The 25,248-nt window shown below is 38.8% G+C and overlaps 1 protein-coding gene across 1 annotated transcript in view; it reads left to right on the forward strand.

The window, feature by feature from the left end:
* LOC583085 overlaps positions 1-25,248 on the forward strand; it is a 300,967-nt gene that overhangs the window by 62,678 nt on the left and 213,041 nt on the right. The window contains exons 7-15 of the mRNA XM_030978601.1: positions 10,008-10,124; positions 17,448-17,573; positions 18,195-18,323; positions 19,133-19,249; positions 19,748-19,870; positions 20,661-20,783; positions 21,401-21,523; positions 23,363-23,479; positions 24,366-24,482. Coding sequence (XP_030834461.1) covers positions 10,008-10,124; positions 17,448-17,573; positions 18,195-18,323; positions 19,133-19,249; positions 19,748-19,870; positions 20,661-20,783; positions 21,401-21,523; positions 23,363-23,479; positions 24,366-24,482 — 1,092 coding nt within the window. The remainder of the gene's footprint in view (positions 1-10,007; positions 10,125-17,447; positions 17,574-18,194; positions 18,324-19,132; positions 19,250-19,747; positions 19,871-20,660; positions 20,784-21,400; positions 21,524-23,362; positions 23,480-24,365; positions 24,483-25,248) is intronic.

A 25,248-nucleotide genomic window follows, 5' to 3' on the forward strand; every position in this document is an offset into this window, starting at 1 on the left:
GTACTACTCTATGGCATAGATTCATATGCATCTTTTGATACCAAACTTATATAATTTTGACCAACAGGTATCATGCACAGATCAAAATGGACATTTCTCCATACGTATTCATTCACAGTGCAGGGGATCATTGATACTTGAACATGTAAATAGATGATTGATGATAATTCTACAAAACCGTTCGAGATATAGATATGTATTACTTCATGTGCTTATTTATCAGCTGATGCCCTATCTATGTATGGCAGTTCAGAATCTTTCTTCCCTTAATGGCCGGCAGGGGCGGGTAGGGCTGTGATAAAGTTGATAAAGCACTAAAATAAACAGGCCTTATTAGGGTCTATGGTTAACCTACACAATACTAAGTTGAGACGTTAAGATGATATGTATATTTTATCTGCATCCCTTTTGTGAATATCAGAGGTAGATTTTTCTCTTTTTGAGAAATGTTGGCAGCTCTGCTTTATATTCCAAACATACACACATGTACAAACTTTTAAAGGCAATTTTTTTGGATAAAGATAAAGATGATCAAGATAATAAAGCACTAAAATAACCAGGCCTTATTAGGGTCTATGGTTAACCTAGATACAATACAAGATTGAGACGTTTAGATGATATGTACATTTTTCTTTTGCTGAGAAATGTTGGCAGCTCTGCTTATTCTAAACAAACACACATGTACAAACTTTTGAAGTCAACTTTTGTTCTTCTCCTGCTCTACACCTGGTAACGGGATGTGTTCCATCTTCCCATAATAATAATAATAAATTTAATTTATATAGCGCTAAATACAAATGTCTCTAAGCGCTTTACAAATATAGTAGATCATGGTAGATCAGGGAGATGGGAGGGATGTAGCGACCTGTTAGGGTCAATCTTAGGATATGTACATTTTATCTGCATCCCTTTTGAACATCAGGAGTCAATTTTTTTCTTTTGTTGAGAAATGTTGGCAGCTCTGCTTTATATCCCAAATATACACACATTTATAAACTTTTAAAGACCGTCAATACTACTGGGCCAGAAGGGATTAGACCACCCAGCCAGGTCACTGACAGGTGGCTATTTTATCAACTCAGCTTTCAACTAACATAAGAAAAAGAGGATCATGGGGGACCAACAGGCACCGATTGGGGAAGTTTTCTATATAGAGGGAGCATGTAGCTACAAGTAGGACAGTGGGGCTTTGAAGGCAAGGTTTTTTCCCCTCCTCTTCACCACCTTGTATCTGGATGTGTTCTATCTTCCCATGGTAGATGTAGCGACCTGTTAGCAACCTGTTAGGGTCAATCTGGGAGCCATGGGTTCCCAGATGAGAGAAACAGATAGACATGCATGCACAGGGTCACACAGAGTTGTGTGAATTCCTGCGTGCACTTTCATCTAAGCCTCCATCCCCCTGTTCACACTTCCAGAATTCAACGTATCAATATTCACAGTACCAGAATTCATTGTATCGTTATACGAAAATCATGTACATGTAGCTATAAGACAGTACTTAATTTTGTCTAGTCCGAATGTCATATAATAAAATGTCTTGTAATGATACATAATAGCGAAACGCATGTTTGAACATCATGTTGAACACAAAATTGAGAAAGAATTAGAATCCTGTTTTTGTCCGTACTGTACAAGTGGTCAGCTGTCATGTCAACTGATTTCTTCAAAATACAGTCAAACCTGCTTTAGTGACCACCTGTATACAAAGACCACCTGTCTACAAAGACCACAGTTTTGTTTGGTTTCTCATTGAAACGTGTACTAGAGGAACCTGTTCAAAAAGACCACCTGCCTGTACAGACCAATTTTCTTGTCTACCTTGGGTGATCTTTATAGACAGGTTTCACTGTACATCATTTATTTATACGATGTTGCTTTCTTCAGACCGTAAGCCTCTTTTGCTACACGATGATTCCTGGAAAGTTTCTTTATTAAAACGGTCTTCACCTAAGTTTTCTCTAGTCGGAACAGGTGATAAGCTTCTTATGTGTCCCAGATGTGTCGCTTTGGTGCCCTAACTAATGACATTGACCTGATCGTGAAGTTACTCTGTCATATTACCCATGACAGCCTCTTACCCCATCCCTATCAACCGAGGCAGCGTTTCACGAAACTGTCAGAAGTACAAGATCACTGTTGAAACACATGTAATACATATGTTTCAATGGGTTGTCGAGAACTTGCACTTATGACAGCTTTATGAAACACTGCCCTGGCCTAACATCCCAGAATCTGGGACCAGTGTGTTCTCAGAAAATCTCTTTAAAATGATTCCCACATTATTCAGGGAAAAAAAAATCAAGTTTACCTTAATAAAATTCATTTTTTCTTCATAAAGTGTGGATCTTCAACATTTATGGAACATTAAAACCAAACACCATATTTATTGTAAAATATAATTTCTTATGTGTCTATATATTTTATATGTTCCATGACTAGAAAAATAAATGAATGGAATGAATTAATCAGAAGTAGGATATTGTTGAATAACTTTCCATTACCGGTAAACTGATTTCTTTACCTTCAATTGGATATTTTTCAGTCAAGATACAGTAAAAAAATGATCCAACAGGCACATCTTTATTTGCATTTAGCTTCTGTGAATTGTTTTTTAGTCATCTGCAAATATATGTTCAATGGTTCTATAATGTCGAACCAGAAGCTCCTCATATTCAAGGGAATTTCCTTGAATGTTACAAATAATTCACCTTCGCAAGAGTATCATGTCCCAAAAAACGTCAATCACTATAAATTGAGGAAGGTTTGAAATCGCGAAAAACTTCTGTTTATATGTTATACGACACCATTTGTGAAAATTTCTTTACGGCAATGTCTTGTTTATAAAAATATAGGCTTATAGAAATTGATTGGGACAAAGAAATGGAGAAAAAAAATCCTGTATCTATTCCTAGTGTCTGTCATATAAAATGAATATTTTTATTTCTCACCACTCTTGTAAAAACATTCATGCAGCTTTTTTTCTCTCTTTCTGTTCATTTTATGAAGTTTTTATATGCGATGTGGGAGTGGGGATTGATGATGACATAACAAAACAAACCCATTCACCTCCACAACTGTTCAAGGTCAAGCCAAGGTCACATCAAGGTCAAACCAAAGGTCAATCTCAAGGTCAAATGTGCCCAATCCCTCCTCATATAAACCTGGGCAAGCTGGATCCTCCAGCAGCCCATCACCACCTGCTCCTGACATCGTTTAATTGGGTTTCCATGGCGATGGAGAAGCGATCACCTGGAGAGCACAAAGGGTTGTCTCATGCCCAAAGTTAGGATTCGTTTTGCTCCAATTATGACCACTTTCTGTGGGTTTTCTCTACCTTTTAAAAGTTTTAAGCCTATGACCTTGATACACTGTTAGATGCCCCTACATCTGTGTTATAACTCCGTTTCAGGTGCTGTCATAGATTGTAAGAATAGAATAAGTAAGATAACCATGAGATCAATTACAACATCAATGATCTGAGATGTCAGTAGCTGCATTATGTCATATTAAAGGTAATACAAAGTTTTGGGAAATTTTGAAAATTGTGTGGATAGTGATTTTTTACAATTTTTTCCTATAAAAAGTGAATATACAAATTTACCGGTGCTCCTGGTAAATGTTGATAAATTTCAAATAGTCCTACGGTCGTACTATCGAAATCTCGGAATATGTAGTTGCGATAGTTAATTAGTTGATTTTAGGCAAGAAACATTGTTATATAGCTTAATTACTATCTTGACCTTGAAAGGAAGCCATACAGCATAGAGAGTTTATTATTTACAATTTCATAACTTTAGACTCGATTTCAACCGCGACAACGATCACTGAATATTGCAGGATCGCATATGGTTCCAATATGTTCATATGAACCAATTCATGACCCCATACCCAAACTTTGTATTACCTTTAATGTAAATACTCTCATTTATTCTTTACTGGCCTTTTTCCATCGCCATAGTTCTTATTCCTCCAATGAAATATCCTGTCAAACACCACTTCATTCATAGGCTTGGCAGTGGTTAATCAAGAATGTTATTCTACTTTTCGTCACATGACGTACAATCGTACATATACATTAGGGATATCAGCCAGGAACCAAGCCCTAAGGGATAATTGGGGTTTAGTAGTAGGTGAATCAACTTCTTAATGCAGACAAAGTGATAACTAAGTTCAATGTTTAGAATGCCTCAATCATGTGGTTTCCATGAAACATTTCCTTCTGTCCAGACTCAAAATAGATGCAACTTCCAACAATAGACCTTCGGAAGGCTGAAAATTGAGCAATGATATTTCATCATGCGAAGTGTTGGCCATAGTATTATTACAAATTATTCACAGGAGGCGCGGTGGCTCAGTGGTAGAGCAGTGGTCTCATAATCAGGAGGTCCTGGGTTCTAAACCAAGTCGATGCTCATGTGCCCTTTGGTAGGGCATTAATCCTCATTACCAAGTCCCTTGGAGAGGACTGACAGCTGTTTGTTATGTGGTTGCTTACTTACAAGCATACACATAATGATATTGGGTTCTTGTATAGCGCTCATATCTGTCAGATTTGACACTCCTGGCGCTCCCGATTATTACCTTGGTTTTAGCATGGCTGCCATTACGGCGCTCTAGCATTTAAAGGAATTAATTCCTGCTTTATTAGCAGTCTGGTAAAACAAACAACTAACAAATGTGGAAACACTCAAGGTTCTTATATAAGCAATTCAGATGTTTGATTCCCTTTATAACTTTAATAATCATTAGATATGCCTTTAGAAGTTTATACAATGAGTAATTGTGATTTACTTTCAGGGTTAAAAACTGTGACTTGACAGGAATTCAACTCAAAAGAATGGTTGTGGTTTTCTATTAGGTGAATCAACTTCTTAATCCAGACAAAGTCATAACCAGGTTCATTGTCACAATGTTATTTTCATGCTGGAACATTTCCTTCTGTGCTGTCAAAATAGATTTCAATTTCTAACAATAGACCTTGCAGAAGTTTGCAGATTAAAGCAATAATATTTAATTCGTCATACTTGAGAGAATTTGGAATTCACTTATTGTGGCATTGTTCATAATTTTGCAATACTTAGCACATATATGAGATGGCATTTCCTTGTACCTGTTATACTGTAATCTGATTGCTTTGATATTTTTCTCATTCTTGTCTTGTGAACCCCTTTGTTTAGAAGAAAAAAATGTAGAAAAAATGACTCTGATTGAATTGTTTTACTGTTGGTGATGATTTCAATTGAGGAGGGGGCCTGTCCCAGAGTTAAAGGGAGTGTAGCATGATGAGACTATGTGTCTTTCCCGTGGCCAGACTCGGGGCCAATCGGGTATAATACGACTACAGACAACACGACCGCAGCAATCACGTGCCTGCAACATACACAAAACCGAAGCGTGAGAAAAAGTGGCAGTTTTCGGATGAGAAGCTCAGTGCTCTTCTGGTAGCGGCGAATCTCTCTCAGGGCGACTGTGCCAGGCCTGTATCGATGAGGCTTCTTGACTCCTCCAGTGGCGGGGGCACTCTTTCTGGCAGTTTCTCTTTCTTCTCAGTCGTTTTCTTTACTGGCTTCTTCGCTTTCTTGGGGGCTGCCTTGACTGTTTCGCGAACGCTAGCGCACGCTGACCATGTAAAGATTAAGTCGCTGACTACCGTTAATCAAGTCCATTCATTTACGTGCAGCTGTCCAATAGAAGAAGTAGATGGCATTAATCAGTATTTGCCAAGCTACACTCCCTTTAATGTATTTCATGATAACACCAAATTTTGTCAATGCCCCTTTAAATTGTTAAGCGTACACATGAGATATTCTTACCTCGCTTCTGACGTTCCTCCCCCGACTTGCTTCCTTCCACATGTGTCTAGCTTCCGCCGGCTTCCCTTCAACAGCCAAAATAAAACCAGGGGAAATGCTGTTTAATTGTATCACGTATCAACCACCGAAAAATAATCCAATCTGTAAGGAGATTCATTGCTCCTGAAGTGGTCTAGACAATTGGTTATTATTTCCAAGGCTGTTGACATTGAAATGTAGGGTTGAACTTCTGGGTGTTATTATAAACTGAAGTTAGGGGTGTTTGGATCATCAAGGATTATGGAATTTTTTATGAGTTCTCCCTAAATTACACAGGAGGCCTGTTTTCATCAGACCGCAGTTGAAATCTTGGTCTTGTTTCCAAAATAGCTTGCTATTTATAAAAAGCGGGCTAATTTGCGCCCGTCTGAGCTAGTTTGTGATGAGCACATCGGTCTGGTGAAGACGAAATTTGAGCTTCGGGAAAATATCCTGAGTCTGAAAATATTGGGTTATTTTGCAACTTCGGTCTGATTAAAACAGGCCTAGAAAAAGACCAAAAACAGGAAAAATTATTGCAAAGAGCTGTTTTAGTTCCCTATTGCATAATTCACCCCCGTAGAAATCATGTTCAGATTCGGTCGTACATTGTAATATTGACACACTTCAATAAGTGATACATAGGGCTTTATATGAAATTAACAAGCATTACAAAGGAAGCCAAAAGATTTAGAGTTTCTGCAACCATTTTGCTTACAACGAATCAATATTGTACCTGTTTTATTTGAAAGTGATGTAAATTGTTACAGTTTTGATGGAAATACCTGTATTTGAATATAATTTCCATGTCATAGGAAATCATAAAAAACAGATATTTTTGTGAGGTCAGCAAACCATCAATAATAAGTCTTGACCAGTGACAAATAACACATTGAAAACTCTCTAAGTAGAACCGTGTAATATAGATACAAAATGAATTTTCAACAAACTTCCAAAGTGTCCGATATTTTTGGTGAGTTTTGTGACCATGGACTTGGCATAGCACAGGTTTGCATTGGCAAGGTACCAAGACACAGGGGAAGGATATAATCTGCCAATTATTTGATTTTTATTGCTGTCGACTGATGTCTTTATAGAAGGCCTGTTTGTGTGATATTCTGTTTTATTTTATAGCTAAAAGTGCTCACTTTATAGTTTGCTTAACATAAAGCTTACTATGTAATTTCATTAAAGGGATTCTCTAACGATTTAGGATGATGTAAGTTTTTGTAACATTTGTATCTTTTTGAAGAAAAAAATTCTATAGGCCTACTTGTTTAAACTCCTAGAAATAAATAGAAATAGTTGATTACTAGACTTTATGGAATGGAAATAAGCAGGTCACTATGAAGAATACCCAAAACAATAGAAAACTAGTTTATGAATTTATTTTAGAAAATGAATTAAAATTGATATGAATAGTCTGATTGATGTTGGAAAAGTAAGAGAAACACATGTTTTCACAAATATACATTTGAAGTTTCAAAACTGAAAAGCTACTTTCATCTCTCTATGCCTCTTTTATTGTCTTTCATTATGTTTTGCTTTTAGATGGTAGTTTAAAGAATGTATTACTTGTAGTATTTTATAAATTCTGGTATCCATTCCCCTTGTTGGTGTCTGATATTGCTTACACATTCCTTTGTAAATGTAGATTAAATATTGTAAACATTGTAGATTTTTTAAAGTAAGGTACTTTTTATTGTTTTGACAAATTGATGTAAAGTGCTTAGAAACATTTGTATTAAGCTCTGTAGAAATGTAACTTACTGTTAGTATTATTATTATTATTTCAGAGGTGAACATATTGTAAGTATCCTATATGGTATATCATTTTGACGAAGCATTTTGTGTGACTGTCTGATGTTTAGAATTTAGGAATTGGATTTCTCACTTTTGCAATTGAACTCTAGGTGTGTACATATACCTCATGTGGTAAATCAGTTTTGATAAAGAGTTGTTTGATGCTTGATTTTGCATGGCTAGACATCTGGAAACGAACGTGTCTCGTCCTGGCAGATCATATGATCATCTCTGACAGGTCTAAACCTATTATGTCAGGATCAGTTTGCCATGGAATTTATTACAATCACATTTTATTCTGCTCATTTTCCCAGCTTGTGAAATAAGAGAGAGACAGACTGAGAGGTAAGGAGGGAGAGAGAGAGAGAGAGTGAAAGAGAGAGAGGAGAGCGGGGAGAGAGAGGAGAGGGAGAGGGAGAGGGAGAGGGAGAGGGAGAGGGAGAGGGAGAGGGAGAGGGAGAGGGAGAGGGAGAGGGAGAGGGAGAGGGAGAGGGAGAGGGAGAGGGAGAGGGAGAGGGAGAGGGAGAGGGAGGGAGGGAGAGAGAGAGAGAGGGAGAGGGAGGGAGAGAGAGAGAGAGAGAGAGAGAAAGCAAGTGAGTTTACATCATAATGAGATAAATCAATGTATTATGAAATGCATTCTTCACGTACATGTATATATTTCCCCTGGTGAAATGATATCCACACTTTGAAGTTAACGCAAAGCCTTGAGACTTTTTATTGTGACACAAACGAGCCAATGTCTCAAGATTTGATTCTGTAATTCTTGGACAAGGAGGTTGAGATCTTGGTCCTGCTGTCTGAGATCTTGATCTTGAAGTTGTCTAAAGGCCCGGTCACACAGAGGGGACGCATGGGGGACGCACGGCCGGCGCATGGAAAATTTGCAATTTTGGCCAGTGCGTTGTCGTGCGCCCAACTTTTGTCGAAGCTATACAGCTAGCTGACACCAAATGCATAGCGCGCTGGACGCATACAGGGCGTATACAGGGCGCACACAGGGCGCACACAGGGCGCACACAGGGCGCACACAGGGCGCACACAGAGCGCACATGAAAACAACTTCCACGATAGCACAGCGTGTTGCTAGCGCGCTGGACGAATGGTCCACGCATGCACCGCGTTCTACGACGCACGGCCAGCGCATTGGAAATCGGAAAAGAACGTGTGCCTAACTTTTGTCATAATTTTGGAAAAGCTAGCGAGCTGACACAAAATGCACGGCGTGTAGCTAGCGCGCTGTGCGTATACAGGGCGTGTGCTCCGCGTTTGTCTGGCGCTGGTCTAGCGCGCTCCACGCATGTCTGGCGCTGGTCTAGCGCGCTCCGGCGCATGTCTGGTGTGCCTTTGGCGTGTATATTCATGCGTCGAGCTCGGCGCACGTTTTTGAGCATGCTCAAAAAATCCCGACGCACACAGCGAATGACGACGCATGCATAGCGCTGGTCCAGCGTTGGTCCAGCGCGCTCGACGAACGAGTAACGAATGATGACGCACGCCTAGCGAACGACAACGCACTGGCCCAAATTGCAAATTTCCAATGCGCTGGCCGTGCGTTCCCCATGCGTCCTCCCTGTGTGACCGGGCCTTAAGCTTTAAGTCAAGCCTTTGAACTTGGAGGAAAGCTTGGTCTGGGAGTGTAATACCTTGGTTTTGGAGATTACAACTCTGGGAAGAGAGACATATTCTTGTTTATGTTGCATTGCGATGAGATTATTTCACTGAGTTTTAAGTTCAGAAGTTCAGAGCCCTGTTTGGTACGAAGGATCTATTTGTATTGGGTATCATCACAAGGGCTTTCCAGACTACAGTGTAGTGTGTTAATGACTCACAAATAAAGTCACATAGTCAAGAATAATTATTTTTTGTTAAAGGATACACCAAGTATTGTTTAAATATGTTGGATATCAGAGTGTTACAGATTTTTTTTTTTTTTTTTTTTGGGGGGGGGGGGGGGGGGGGAGGGGGGGGGGAGGGGGGGCATGTGGTTACACTATTTATAAAATATTTCTTGTGAACAGTTTTGGTTTAAAACAAGGAAAAGCTATCATTAATATTCCCCTCCATATTTCTTTTGATACAGATCCAGATCCTATCTTTATAATCACCTATGTGACATGAACCTTTGGAAAATTACTAATGAAAACCATGGTTGTGGCAAAAAGTTTCCACAGATGGCAAAAGTTTTGTGTCATGAACTTCTGATGAATACAATTAGATTATGCAGTGACATGAAACCTTCATGAATTCCAACCACTTCTATGAATGTTTCTGGTTTAAAGAGTTGAAACAATGTTATTCTTTCTAACTTATAAAATAATTTTGAATTAGAAAAGTGCTTATTGTGATGTTTCTCTTATTTTTTTAAAGATGTGAACGAATGTCAGAACTCTCAATGTGACCAGCAGTGTGTGAACACAGAAGGGGGTTACAGCTGCGAATGTGGAAGCGGGTTTACTCTATCAGCGGACAAACAAAGATGCATAGGTGAGTTTCATCATTGGGAAGGGGCAGGAAGGAGGGGTGGTAATGTTGGTGGTGGTGTTGGTAGGGAGCTGTGGTGGTGGTGGTGGGGGTGGTAGGAGTGGTGGGGTAGGGAGTGGTGGTGAACATTCAGAAGGTGGATACAGCTGTGAATGTGGAAGCGGGTTTACTTTATCAGCAGACAAAGATGCATAGGTGAGTTTAATCATTGGGGTGAGACAGGAAAGAGGGATGGTGATGGTGGTGGTGGTGGTGGTGTTGGTGGTGGTGGTGGTGGTGGTGGTGGTGGTGGTGGTGGTGGTGGTTGAGGTTGAGGGGGCGGGGAGGGGTCTGAACATACAGAAGGTGGATACAGCTGTGAATGTGGAAGCGGGTTTACTCTATCAGCGGACAAACAAAGATGCATAGGTGAGTTTCATCATTGGGAAGGGGCAGGAAGGAGGGGTGGTAATGTTGGTGGTGGTGTTGGTAGGGAGCTGTGGTGGTGGTGGTGGGGGTGGTAGGAGTGGTGGGGTAGGGAGTGGTGGTGAACATTCAGAAGGTGGATACAGCTGTGAATGTGGAAGCGGGTTTACTTTATCAGCAGACAAAGATGCATAGGTGAGTTTAATCATTGGGGTGAGACAGGAAAGAGGGATGGTGATGGTGGTGGTGGTGGTGGTGTTGGTGGTGGTGGTGGTGGTGGTGGTGGTGGTGGTGGTGGTGGTGGTTGAGGTTGAGGGGGCGGGGAGGGGTCTGAACATACAGAAGGTGGATACAGCTGTGAATGTGGAAGCGAATTTGCTTTATTGGCGGACAAACAAAGATGCATAGGTGAGTTTAATCATTGTAGAGGGGCAGGAAGGAGGGGTGGTAATGTTGGTGGTGGTGTTGGTAGGGAGCTGTGGTGGTGGTGGTGGGGGTGGTAGGAGTGGTGGGGTAGGGAGTGGTGGTGAACATTCAGAAGGTGGATACAGCTGTGAATGTGGAAGCGGGTTTACTTTATCAGCAGACAAAGATGCATAGGTGAGTTTAATCATTGGGGTGAGACAGGAAAGAGGGATGGTGATGGTGGTGGTGGTGGTGGTGTTGGTGGTGGTGGTGGTGGTGGTGGTGGTGGTGGTGGTGGTGGTTGAGGTTGAGGGGGCGGGGAGGGGTCTGAACATACAGAAGGTGGATACAGCTGTGAATGTGGAAGCGAATTTGCTTTATTGGCGGACAAACAAAGATGCATCTATATTATTAATACGCAAAATCGCCGCGGGGGGTCCAACACGGGCCAAAACGGTTCCTCAAAAACGCCTTTCCCCGACCGCGCCCGCCTCCGCCGTGGCGCGGGAACGGCGACACAATTACACGAGGCATGTCTCCCGCAACCCGCGTGCCACGTCGACCCTGCGATCGACGTCCATGCCGTTAAACGTGGTATTCGAGGTTCCGGGGAGGACGGGTGGACGAAAGCACGGCGGGCGTCGCGGATTGCCAGGAGGCGACGAACTCGCGAGAGCGAGTCCGCAAGGCGTGCACCTGCCCTCTGTCTAATTATCAAAGAGGGACGAAGAAACACACAATAGACGAGAATCCACTCGCATCAACGGGTGTAGCAAATCCTATTGTAACGGGTGTGCGGCGTACCCCGAATTAGACCTCCTGCTATAGGATATGCTTTGTAGCATGTAAGAGAAATACACATTAACAGATGACTCACTCAGGTGATGGGATGTAGCCAATATGTACGCTCAACGGGTTGAGCGTACCCGTGTTATGCGTCTTTCTATAGGATATGCTTTGTAGGCCAGGCGCCCATAGTGTACGTGTATTACACGCTCTCAGGTCACACACATGCACACACCACAGTCGATTCGAGTCGAGGCGATTGCGACAACTGGCGCAAACCATGGACCTATTTTCACGTAAAATCTTTACTCTGAAAATAATTATACAAATTCTGTGATCTATGCCAACATAATCATAGTCCAAGCTTCTGTTTTATTGGTCTTTTCATGAAAACTACATCGAAATCACAACAAGAATAGCGCAAATAGATCTGTGATAGTACGCCTTCACGTGACAGTTCAGTTGCAAACTGCCTTGAGTCCACAGTGTATTGCCACGGCAGCTGAGCGCTGCTGTCGGGGGTGCTGTCGGAGCTGAGTGTGTGAGCATGGAGTAGCGGTGACCGGAGTAGCCAGGCCTGTCCGTGGTGTGAGGAGAGTCTAAACAACACTTTGAAATTGCTATTATTGCCCCGATTTCAATATAGTTTCGTGAATAGATGTATGAAACCTGGGCTTAGATTGTGATTATTCTGGCCATGTATAGTTGTATACTGAATTACGATAATTATTTTTCAAAGTCAAGTTTTCACAAGCAAAGTAAAGTTTTCACAAGAAAATCAGACGGTCGTCATGGTCGTTTAAAAACATGACAATACTTTTAGTATGATACAGTTCTTGCATCAAATCAATTTTTAAAGTTTGGGGGGGGGGGTCAGGTAACTCAAAGCGATTTGAGTGCAGGCGTGGTGTCCACGGGTACAAAGGGCTGAACCCCCGAAAGCTCAGGGGTTTTAGGCATTTAATTACGGTCAGATGAGCATATTTTTAATGCCTTATTTGTGACACTGGCAGGTCGATCACTAATTGGCGTGGGGTCCATAGTAGAGTTGCGTACCAACTACGCTGAGCTGAGAGTACGCTGGCCTACGTTACTATACCCTGAGGGACACAAAAAAGTACGCAAGATGGACGCAAACAATTTAATATGTTTAACAAAATTCGCGTACTTTCGGCGTAGAAACTTGACGCAGAAAGTACGCCTTTTTTACGTAACTACGCTACTAAACTAAACAAACTGCATCTTTAAATGAATTAATGAAAAAATTAGCCCAAGAAAAATGAGCCCCCGAAAGATAAAAAAGTAGCCCAAAAAAAAATTCCCAAAATTTGATATAGATCAAGTCCCCGAAAAAAAAAATCTTTCACTGGATTCTACGCTCACAGTCCCACACACAGTCGAGTAAATTTGTGCACAAACCGTCCGATTTTTCGCGTAAAATCTTTACTTTGAAAATAATTATACACATTTTGTGAACAATGCCAGCATAATCATAATCCAAGCCTCTGCATATGTAGTCTTTTCATGAAACTACATTGAAATCACAACAATAATACTGCAAATAAATCGTAATTATCGAGATCCTATCTGACAAAGTTTGTTTTACGATGCGCCATTCATGGTCTAACAGCATAGGTCTATATTATAAAAATTCTCTATATAAAGATAATCTAATTTTTTTTTGGATAGCACATAGGCCGCTATCTATCTATCTATTTGGCCCCCTCCCCTAGAATCCCGTGGATTTTCCACGGGTCCTGCTAGTAGGTGAGTTTAATCATTGTAGAGGGGCAGGAAGGAGGGGTGGTAATGTTGGTGGTGGTGGTGCTGGTAGGGAGCTGTGGTGGTGGTGGGGTGGTGGTGGTGGTGGTGGTGGTGGTGGTGGTGGTGGTGGTGGTGGTGGTGGTGGTGGTGGTGGTGGTGATGATGATGATGATGATGATGATGATGGTGATGGTAGGGAATGGTGATGGTAGGGGTTTTGAAGGGGGATACAGCTGTCAATATGGAAGCAGCTGTACTCACTCTGTCAGGAGACAAACAGATGTGCAATAGTGAGTTTGGATAGTTAATGCTAATCTGGCTAAAAACGAACAATTTCCTCTATTTGATAGACTAATGAGAGACAAGAATTACAAAAATGGAAGGGATGGTGTCTTTGAAATATCTCTTATCTGTAGTTTTATGACATAACAAGAGCGCTTGACCTATGAAAGGAAGATGGCCATTTCCTTTAATTCTTTCTCTCACTTTTATTGCTTCTCAACTCATGATCTTAAAGGTACTATTTAGCAATTAAAAACAAAGTTGAGTACTGGTCATGCGATTATATTGTGAAAGAAAAGGCTTGTGGTTTTTTAAATCTTCCATAACTTTAAAGTCAAATAATAGTCAGTGTCATGTGTATTGCATCATAATTTGCTGACAGACACTTATTTTATTTTAATTACCAATTAGTGTGTTTGTGTATGCAAAGGGGTCCCTGAATCAGCAAACCCTGTAGTCCTACCAGAAAATGCTCCCACTTGCCTATATATCTTAAGATCGAGGGAAATTTGATATATGATGAAAATTATGTAAGGTGGTAGGCTAGGGCATAATGCATTACAAAAGACCCGTCTGTTGTAAAAGTGAAGTCCACTCTTGGTGACTGACAACACCTATTATTGGGTAAACACCAGACTGGTGTCAATTTCCTAATGAAAACCCACTACTACGCATCTATATTCTGCTACAATTTTAATCTGACGCTGGGCTAACATTTTTTTCCCTCAAAATCTTGTTTAACAAAGGAAGTTAGTCTGAGGTTTAAATTTTTCCTTTTTGAAATGTGATTTTAGACCCAGGCTCAAGTTTAAATGAATTAGGAGGAAATCCAGTAGTGTTCCGATGCGATCCTTAACTCCAAGATAACCTTGAGGTTTGGTGCCATGAGCTTCACTAAAAGCTAATTATAAAGGAGGTTTAACTGTTCCTTTTTGAAATGCGATTTTAGACCAAGGCTCAGGTTTGAACTGAATTAGTAGGAACTGATCTTACTTAACAAAATCAGGAGTGTTCCCATACAGTCTTTAACTATGAGAAAACCTAGAGGATTGAAGCCCTGAGCTAAACTAAAAGTTAAAGGAGGTTTAAATGTTCCTTTTTGAAATGTGATTTTAAACCCAGGCTCAGGTTTAACTGAGTTAGTAGGATATGGATCTTAGTTTACAAAATCAGGAGTGTTCCCACGCAGTCCTTAACTCCAAGATCATTTAAGGACTCTTGATCAAGTGAACCCAGCTATCGAATGTGTCATGTTCCCCAGGGACTCTGGCAATGTTTAGGTTTGATGAACTATATAATTGGCCCATCCTGAACGCATATATGCAACTCTGAACTTGAACTACCATTAAGACCTTTTAGTCATACTGATAGATTGGAATGTAAAAGATCTAAAGGGTTATTTGATGTTTAAGAAATGAGGTAAAAGATAGTAGGTTTATAAAAAGAGTGCTTCACAAAAGAAATGTTTGTGACTTAACACTGTAAATCATTGTAAATATGAAATATATCTATGTTGAAAAAAGTGGAGGGACATCACTGTAATGATTTCATCTCTGAAAAGAAATCAATGTGTGCGGGCAAGCACTGAATCCAAGGACCGAGGTAATAGTATATTTGTAAAGCGCTTAGAGACATTTGTATTAAGCGCTATATAGAAATTATATATTATTATTATTATTAAATGCTCTTATGTTCTAAAATGACGCATTTGTGTGCAATTTATATAAGACATAGAATTTCAAATCATACATAAAGACATGAACACAATAAATTTAGCCCAGTTGTTTTCAACTTTGATTGTCTTTATTTTCTGATGCAAGAAAAATCTGTTTGGAGCCAGAAGGGTATTATTTCATATACTTTTTAATACAGAGTTTAGTGGAATTTCGTAAATCATTAATACCAATTCAAAATAGAAGGGGTCCAAGAATGGACTATTGTGGTAGAACACACTTTTATCTTTAAGATGTGACAAAATTACACTAATAAAATTAATGTTAGTTCCTTTTAGTTGTGATGAAATTCCATTTGTATATGTTAACTGTTTACAATCTGTAAGGTAATTAAAAAAACAACCCCGAAACACCCTTCAGCTTTATACAAACAGACGATATGTGAAAGTTATATTTTATTACGAGGCAGACATGGAATCAACATTCACAGAAATTAGATTTTTACCTCTAGATGGTCACTATACATTCTCATATATCTTGACAACATCTAACAAAACAATACCAGATCATACAGTGCAGATCTAGGCACGCCTGCATGTGAAATTCTGAATGAAAACTCTCGGGCCTTCAGCTGAAGATATGACAGCGTCTAATTGAGGTTTCCTGCCACTTGGCACTTCTCCGCAAACTCAGACGCTCTCTGATCCTCAAATTGGCAATTTAGCTTGTCGCCACCTGCCCGATGTCAAAACCTTTCTCTCCAACTCTATAAATGAAAGCGGAGTTGATTGCAGGAGTAGCGTGTAAATCCTAGATAAGCTACAGGCAATATGAGTACATAATTCAAAAGTGTAGTATTTTTCTTTTACATGTAGGATGCTTGGAAAGTTTGCAGATTGTAGATATGGCGGGTTGAGATACAGTGGCAAAGAAATTTAATACATAACTCAAAATTATTTTAGTTTTTCATACCATGCTTTGATAAGTTTGCAGGTTGTAGACTATGGGGAAAATTACAATAAAATGGCACATTATTCAAGTCCTAAGAAGGCAAACAAAAAGTATGTATGAAGCACATCCATCACCTTGGCAGTGATAATTTTAAAGTGCAGAGAGTGGTACTAGATGTTTAACAGATTTGTTGATATTTGGGGTCATTTGTACTATGTACTGACTCAGAACCATTTTATTAGAGCAAGAGCCATGATGCCCTGTTGAGACAGATATTGGCTCTATACAAGAAGCCGTCATCTTCATTATCATCAAAACTGAAGTATAGCTGGAAAGGAAATTAAATATCAATAGTTAGAATTAAAAGAATATTTAATGGAGGGAAACTTGTGTTTTTTATATTTTTTTAAAATCATGTTCTTGTAAGCCTTGTTGGTGATTAATCTGTAATCTAAAATCATACCTAGTGTTGCCAAGAAACTTTATTAATAACATTTTTTATAAAACATGGTGTATAGTGTAGTTATGAACATGTATGCTATGTTTGAGCAGGGAGATCTCCCTGGTTTCAGCATGTTTTTCTTTTAAGAAAAAGAAGAAGATAACAATTGTAAATAAAGCTTTTCCAAAAAAGGTACATATCCATACCAAAGGCTTTGAGATTACTTTTAATTATCTCCATTGCAAGATTAATCTATGCTGGTGTTAAACAGGTTGCCATGGAGCAAATCAAGAACATAATAGGGTAATATTGCAAAGCCCAATTATTGCACAAAGCAGTCTTTCCCTCACCTGATACCTACTGTTTTGTGTAAAAATGCACGCATAGCAAATAAGCGACTGGGCAGGGAGGCGAAGAAAGTAACAGAAGTGTTAACTCATATACTTAAACACAAAGGTTAATGCCCTTTTGGATCTGTACAAACGGGTATGTGATATCTAAACACATTTGGAGCCCCAGTAGTTATCTACATCTGAATTGCACGACACTTCAACGTCACTATTCAGTAAGAACATGGACTTGTTAAGATTAACACGTTTTGTATCATCACCATTACAGATATCGACGAGTGTAGACAGAGCCAATGGCAGCCGTGTCATCATAGCTGTGAGAACACAGCCGGCAGCTACAGGTGTTCATGCAGACAAGGATTCAGACTCCATATGAACGGAAGATCTTGTATCGGTAAGTCACGGTGGGGCAAACAAAGTTCGGGGGAGGGTCAAGTGGAAGATGGAAAAAAAGAAATTGAATCTATGAGCTTGAGGATAGAGTAGAGAGTAAAATGAAGAAGAAAACAAGAAGAAAACAAGAAGCAATGAAGATATTAGAAATCGATGAAAGTTGAAACACGACGATATGACAGTATCTTTTGGCAAGGCATGAATGTACATTTGCCACTCGATACCCAGGAGAAAAATGGGGACCTGGTAGGATGACAAAGCCTTTGTGTTTATAATTGCCATATGCCCTCATGGTGACCATAAAGTATGGAAACTGCACACTGTACATATGAATGAATCCGATGACGAGGGTAATATTATCTATAAGTTACATTTTATTATCAGCAACATTAAAGTACCATGCCTCTGCATGGTTTCGCCCTTCAGAAAATAGTGTTGTGTTTGTCTCTTTAGGTACCATACATGTAGTAACAACCAGAGCCTCTTACATCAGTGAATATACCAATTATATTTCTCTAATTATTTTATGTATATTTGGAGATGTGGAGATTTAGTTGTATGGAAGATGTACTTTTTGATATTTTTGATAGAATTATCATTTTTCTGACCTTTTTTGTTGCAGATATTGATGAGTGCAGGCAGAGTGGAGGACCCAGTGTTTGCCATCACAGGTGTCTTAACACCCATGGCAGTTACACCTGTCAGTGTAGACAAGGGTTCGAGCTCCAGGAAGATGGCATGACTTGTGGAGGTAAGTTCCGGTGTTAGTTCAGGTGTTGTGTTAGCATCAACACCAAAGTTAGCTAAACATTTCAGTTTAGACAAGGATTTTAAATGGAAGGTAGAGTGACTTGTGGGGGTTAGTTTTGGTGTTAGTTCTGGCGTTATGTTACCATCAACACCAAAGTAAGCTAAACATATCTGTGTAGACAATGATTTTAATTGTAGGAAGATAGTGTGACTTTGGGGATTAGTGTTGGTGTCGTTTTAACATCAACACCAAAGTTAGCTTAACATTTCAGGGCAGAATAGGACTTTGAAAATGAAGAAAAAAAACTGGTACTATGTTGCCGATAATTTGTATTATTGAAATTGGTGTTAGTGAAGGTGTTATAATATACAGAAAGATAGCATCACTTCCAGATTTTAGTTCTGGTTTTGGTATAAGTTTGATGTTATCAACCGCACCAATGGTACTTAAAATTTCAGTTCAGACGTGATTTTGAAACATTGAACAATGTAGGTTTTGGTGTTATAATGCTTGTGATAGTGGTAGTGTTTGGTGCTATTCAACTAGGATCACCAATGCTAGTTTAATATTGTAGCGTATACTAGGTTTTGAAATGCAGAAGAAAATGACATGATGTAAGCGAACATCATTTTTGGTGTCAAAATGCAGGTGCTACATGTATGTGTAATGCTAATGCTGTCATTAACAGCAATGATATAATCATGCACCTGTTAGGGCAGACAATAGAAACAACAATAGGGTGATTAATGGGCACGTACAGGTCATTTACATTTACAAGCTGTTTCAAATGAACTATTTCCCCTCCACAGATATCGATGAGTGTGCCAGTCAACCCCATGGGTGCACAGGAAAGTGTATTAACACCATTGGCTCCTATCACTGTAACTGTGCTAAGGGGTACTCCAGTATTGCTGGAAGATGCGTTGGTAAGTCTAGCCTGCACCCCATTAGCCTTCGATTCCTATTCTAACCTTTAATCAATACACTTACAATACTCATATTTTGCACATTCATGAGAAATAAAAGCTGATAAAGCAAGTTTTACCATTTCCCATAAATTCTCCAGAATACGATTTTAATTTTTAATTAGAATAAGATTGTTACTCATGTTCTGCACATTTATGAGAAATAAAAGCTGATAAAGCAAGTTGTACCCGATTCCATACATACTTCAGACAACAATTTTAATTTTTAATTGTAATCACAGTAGCCATTTTGAATTCAGATCAGTGTTAAAAAGTAAAATGTACCACTTTTCTTAAATAAACATGATGGGAATTTAAACCCTTGACCTATTGTGAGCAATTTACAAGGATGCTCACCTAATCCATGGTTGAATTTGATATGGACATGGCATCCATTAGCAAAATAATCTGTTTTAATAAAGTTATAATTGTAATTATTATCCGTGTTATTGTTCTCAGATTTGAACGAATGCAGAACAGCTAATGGTGGATGCCAGCACCTGTGTATGAACACAGAAGGAAGCTACTTCTGTACTTGCAGGACAGGGTACTCACTCAGATCAGACACTAGGACATGCTCAAGTAAGTCAGCATCACAAAGTCCATAATACAGTCAGGTTATAATCCATATGGTCCTTACTGACCTATAATGATAGGCCAACCATTTGTAGAAATATAGACTAAGATCAGACCCAAGACATGCTCAATTAATTCTGTATCACATAGTTAATAATGCAGTATATTGATCTATAGGGTACTTTCTGTACCATAACTGCAGGCCCACCACTTGTAAAGCTATAAACTAAGATCAGACTCTAGGTCATGTTCAATGATGTCTGCATCGCATAGTTGATAATCCAGTCAGCTAATCAATAGGATTCTTAGTGTACTATGATTGTGGGCCCACCATTTGTAAAAACATAAACAAATGGAAGTAATAATTGTTTAGATTTGTCAATGGATTGATCCATTTATTGATAAAAAAATGTTAGTCATTCATCAAATCATCCATTCAGTCCAAGAACCATCAAACCAATTTATCTGTATCATTTAGTCAGTGAGTCAGTTTAATAATCAATTGTCCAATCACTCAATTAATTTTCCTTTGTTTCAATTAAAAGCATTTTTTTTAATTAAGAAAGGTTTGTATCGTTTAATCATGTATCAATTATTATCATGGAAAACGGTGCACATGATTTCATTAGCAGTACCGTTATTTTACTTGTGTGATGATACATTTCAGTTTAGCTATTAGTGCAATGCTACTACATTATTTTTGTTTTTTTATCAGACTCCTTGAAAATTATAGTTAATAGGAGTAGAATTGAAAATAATTGAAGTATCGTGAATGTCTATTTTCTTCATCCTGCAGGTATGAATGCTTGCGAGAGGTATGGTGCTGTTTGTGAGTTTGGTTGTGACGAGGTAGCAGGCTCTTACAGATGCCGCTGTCCTGAGGGATTCGAGATTCACAGCAATGGACAGAACTGTATTGGTAAGAAAAGATGGACAAAATTGTTAATTACGTTAAAAAACATAAAATTAATTTTGAGATATAATAATAATTCATGTGATTTTTCTTTGAAATCAATACAATTATGTGTAAAAAGGGTACAACTTAGGCTATCTTCTCTTTTTGTTGTGAGGGATTCCTAATTATTGCTGCGAAGGAGTGTTTCGTAATTTTGGGCCTTCAAACTAATGGCATGAAACCTAAACTCCTCTGTTTCCAAATTAGACTGTCTTCTCTGTTTTGCCTCGCGGGATTCCTAATTATTGTTGTAAAAGATGAGCGAATGTGTTCTTACGTATCATTTGAGGTGTTCACACTTGTACAAGCATTGCTTTTTAGTGGACCCCTCTGATTCCAATATGTATTTCTACATTTGTTGTAAATGTTTATAATTTATTTGTAATGTTTTGTTGGAAACATAAATAAATTGAATTGAATTGAATTGAATTGAAATGACTATCTCCTGTTTTAACTCTCTTCTTGCAGACATTAATGAATGCTCCCTTGAGAGGGATCTATGCCACTACCAGTGCATCAATACCAAGAGATGCTATCGGTGTCTGTTCTGATTATCTCTTGTTTTAACTCTCTTCTTGCAGACATTAATGAATGCTCCCTTGAGAGGGGTCTGTGCCACTACCAGTGCATCAATACCAAGGGATCCTACCGGTGTCTATGTCCCCCTGGATATGATCTTGGTCTTGATGGAAGGATGTGTGCTGGTGAGTCTCTCTCTCTATCATCACTTTGAAACCAGTTTTGAACACTGCATGCATACTGTAATATATTTAGTGACATATTCACCTGTATTCAACTGTCTTCTCTGGGTCCTTAGTAAGACAATGTCTTGTAATGCCCTCCCATATCTCATCAATACACCCTGCAAAGATTTTATTCCTTAATAGGATAGGTCCATAGCTGGATCTGTGGGAAGACTCAACAGGATTATCACCTACTGGGCCTATAACTAAACTTGTTGAGCTGTGTCGAAAGATAGGTATCCACCTCTGATTTGAAGCTTTGAATGGTTGGTGCATTCACTGCTGACATTCGTAGTTTGTTCCACATAATCCCACATATACCCTGTGCTGTGTGATTGGTGCAACTTAAGATGTAATAAAGTGATATGCTGAAAAATCAGTTTATTTGTTATTGCTGGCTTAAAGGTAATACAAAGTTTCGGGAAATTTTGAAATTGACTGGATAATGATTCTTTACAAATTTAATATAATTGGATACCCCTGTGGATGATATGCTGAAAAATCAGTTTATTTGTTATTGCTGGCTTAAAGGTAATACAAAGTTTCGGAAATTTTGAAATTGACTGGATAATGATTCTTTACAAATTTAATATAATTGGATACCCCTGTGGATGTATTAGAAGCACTAGAAAATTTAGCCCCTAAAACACTTCTGCTTTCGAGAAAAATTGAATATAAAAATTTACCGGTGCTCCCGGTAAATTTTGATAAATTTCAAATAGCGCCTACGGCTGTACAATGGTAGCTGCGACCATGAAAATCTCAGAATATGTAGTTGTGATATATAATTCCCAAACGGAAATAGCTAATCGGTCGATTTTAGTCAAGAAACATTGTTTTATAGCTTAATTAATATATTGACCTTGAGAGGGAGCTATACAACATAAAAAGTTTATTATTTACAATTTCATAACTTTAGACTCGATTTCAACCGCGACAACGATCACTGAATATTATAGGATCGCATATGCTTCCAATATGTTCATTTGAACCAAATTCATGACCACATACCAAAACTTTGTATTACCTTTAACTATGAATACCAAACAAAGAGGATATAACGGTGTTTTCTCCCAATTATATTTATGTAATACGCATAAATAAAAGAAGTGCAAGGAAGGGAAATTTTTCTTTTAACTTACAAAATGATCAATTTTTGATTGAAACTTTTTGTTATATCCTTTCACAAGCAGAGAAGAAATGTGTACACAAATTCACCACATTCATTTTTCACTTCAAACAGTTGCCTAGTACCTTTCAAATTCACCCAGTCATAACCAATCTACAGTGAAACCTGTATATGAAGACTGCTCGAGGAGACAAGAAAATGTCTTTAAGAGCAGGCGGTCTTTAACTACAGCTATCATTCATACAGGTTTCAATAGGAAACTCTGCTCAAGGGAAACAAACAATGCGGTCTCTATAGACAGGTGGTCTTTCTATACAGGTGCTTTGTAGCAGGTTTGACCATATTGGGTGGTATTCCGGAAGCGCGTACTAAGTTAGCGCGTACTAAGTTAGTCCACACTTTTATGGAGTGCCTGTTGTCAACTTATTCACCCTGTACAGATCATTTTAATCCTTCAATGTAAAGTGTCCACAAAAATAATTTTGCAATGAAATGGGAAGAAAATGACAATATGAGTATGAACTGAATTTCAACAAAGGCTTTGGTAGATTATCTTTGTCATGAATATTGAAGGAGGAAGATGAAACCTAGCATTCAATTGAAGTGTGAACTAAAATTCTCGTTTAGTCTGGACTTAGTCCCGGCTTAACTAATGTTTCAAATCTTTGTAGATGTAAATGAATGTCTCCAGGACCATGGATGTCAGTTTGGATGTGAGAACACGGCTGGTAGCTTCAGATGCACCTGTCCACCAGGTTATGAGGGACTGGGATACGCTGACTGCCAGGGTAAGTCGTGTTTTTGTATCTAATCATATTACAACTTGCAAGAATATTTCGTGTCATATCCCCCCCCCCCCCCTCCAAAAAAAGAAAAGAAAAAAGAAATAGAAGTAAAATGTTAAAAAATAAATAAAAAATGTATAAATAACATTGGTAAAATGAAAGTATGATCAGTTTTATCAAACAGATTTCCAAATTTTTGAATGCACTGCTTTGTTTAAATATTAACAGTTTAAGGATTAGTGTAAATATGTTAAACAGCTCAAATTTAACATGTCGTATCTAATCACACATTACAACTTGCAAGACTTTAAAAATACTTTTACGCATCCCTCCCCCCCCAAAAAAAAAGAAGAAAAAAAGATGTATATATAACATTGGTATAATGAAAGTATAATCAGCTTTCTCATCCAGATTTACACATTTTGAATGCACTGCTTTGTTTGAATGTTAAAATTTTAATGATTAGTGTGCATGTGTTGAACAATTCAAATTTTAACATTTTTAAATGGATTTATGCTATCATGTTTATGACGACGGATAGTCAACCTGTTTGAAACGTTGAGCCGATCCCGCCACTCCTCCTCTCCAAGCGCTATAGTTCTCCTTAGAACTATAAGCTAAGAAAGATAACTAACAGTCTTTTTCAAGACTATACCAAACAGTCCTTTTCAGGACTACAAACCCTCAAGAAAGATTAACGAGAGTCCTTTTTAGGATTTCTCAATCTTCCCTCGCTCTAACATGGTGCACTCGCAAGGCTACTGCATGTTTATCAATCTTGTTTTGCATAAATTTTTTATATGAAATCTATTTGAGCATTTGTAAAGAATATCATCTTTGGTCTTTTCCTGATATTTTGTTGATAATGTTTGATCTTTCTGATAAGCAGCACCCAGGGAATGTACAGACGGAGTGTGTTCACACAATTGCATCAACACACCTGATGGTTTTAGATGTCAATGTCCTTCGGGCATGAGATTACATAACAATGGAAGGCATTGTGAAGGTATGAACAAGGCCCATCTCTCTTTCGTTCTCTTTGTCTTTCTCTCCCCTTCTCTCTGTCTTTCTGTCTCTTCTCTCCTGTTCTCTTTCTCTTATGCTATCTCTATTTCTTCTTGTGACGGTATGAACAAGGCCCATCTTTCTCCCCTTCTCTTTGTCTTTCTTGCTCTACTCTCCTGTTCTCTTTCTCCTATGCTCTCTCTCTTTCTTTTAATCTGTAACACCATCTGAAAGGTAATGGATGGCACTGTAATGGTATGAACAAGGCCCCTCTCTCCCTTCTCTCTATCTTTCTCTCTTTACTCTCCTGTTCTCTTTCTCTTATGCCCTCTCTCTTTCTTTAACACCTTCTCAATGGGGGTAATGGAAGGCACTATGAAGGTATGAACAAGGCCCAACTCTCTCCCCTTCTCTCTGTCTTTCTCTCATTTCTCTCCTGTTCCCTTTCTCTTATGCTCTCTCTCTCCTTCTTCAACACCTTGTCAATGATAGTGGAAGGTACTGTAAAAAGGGGATCATGGTTTGTCTATCTCCCTCTTATCCTACTCTTCCCTTCTCTCTGTCTTTCTTTCTCTTCTCTCCTGTTCTCTTTCTCTTATGATCTTTCTCTCTTATGAACTCTCTCTTTCTTTAGCACTTTTTTAATGATAGTGGAAGGCACTGTGAAGAGGGGATCATGGTTCGTCTATCTCTACCTCTTCTTATCCCCCCTCTCTCTCTCTCTCCCCCCTACTTTCTCTCTTACTCTCTATATCTTTTCTTTTCTT

This window comes from Strongylocentrotus purpuratus, unplaced genomic scaffold, assembly GCF_000002235.5.
Source record: "Strongylocentrotus purpuratus isolate Spur 01 unplaced genomic scaffold, Spur_5.0 spur5_scaffold_1, whole genome shotgun sequence".
In the NCBI taxonomy this organism is placed as follows: domain Eukaryota; kingdom Metazoa; phylum Echinodermata; class Echinoidea; order Camarodonta; family Strongylocentrotidae; genus Strongylocentrotus; species Strongylocentrotus purpuratus.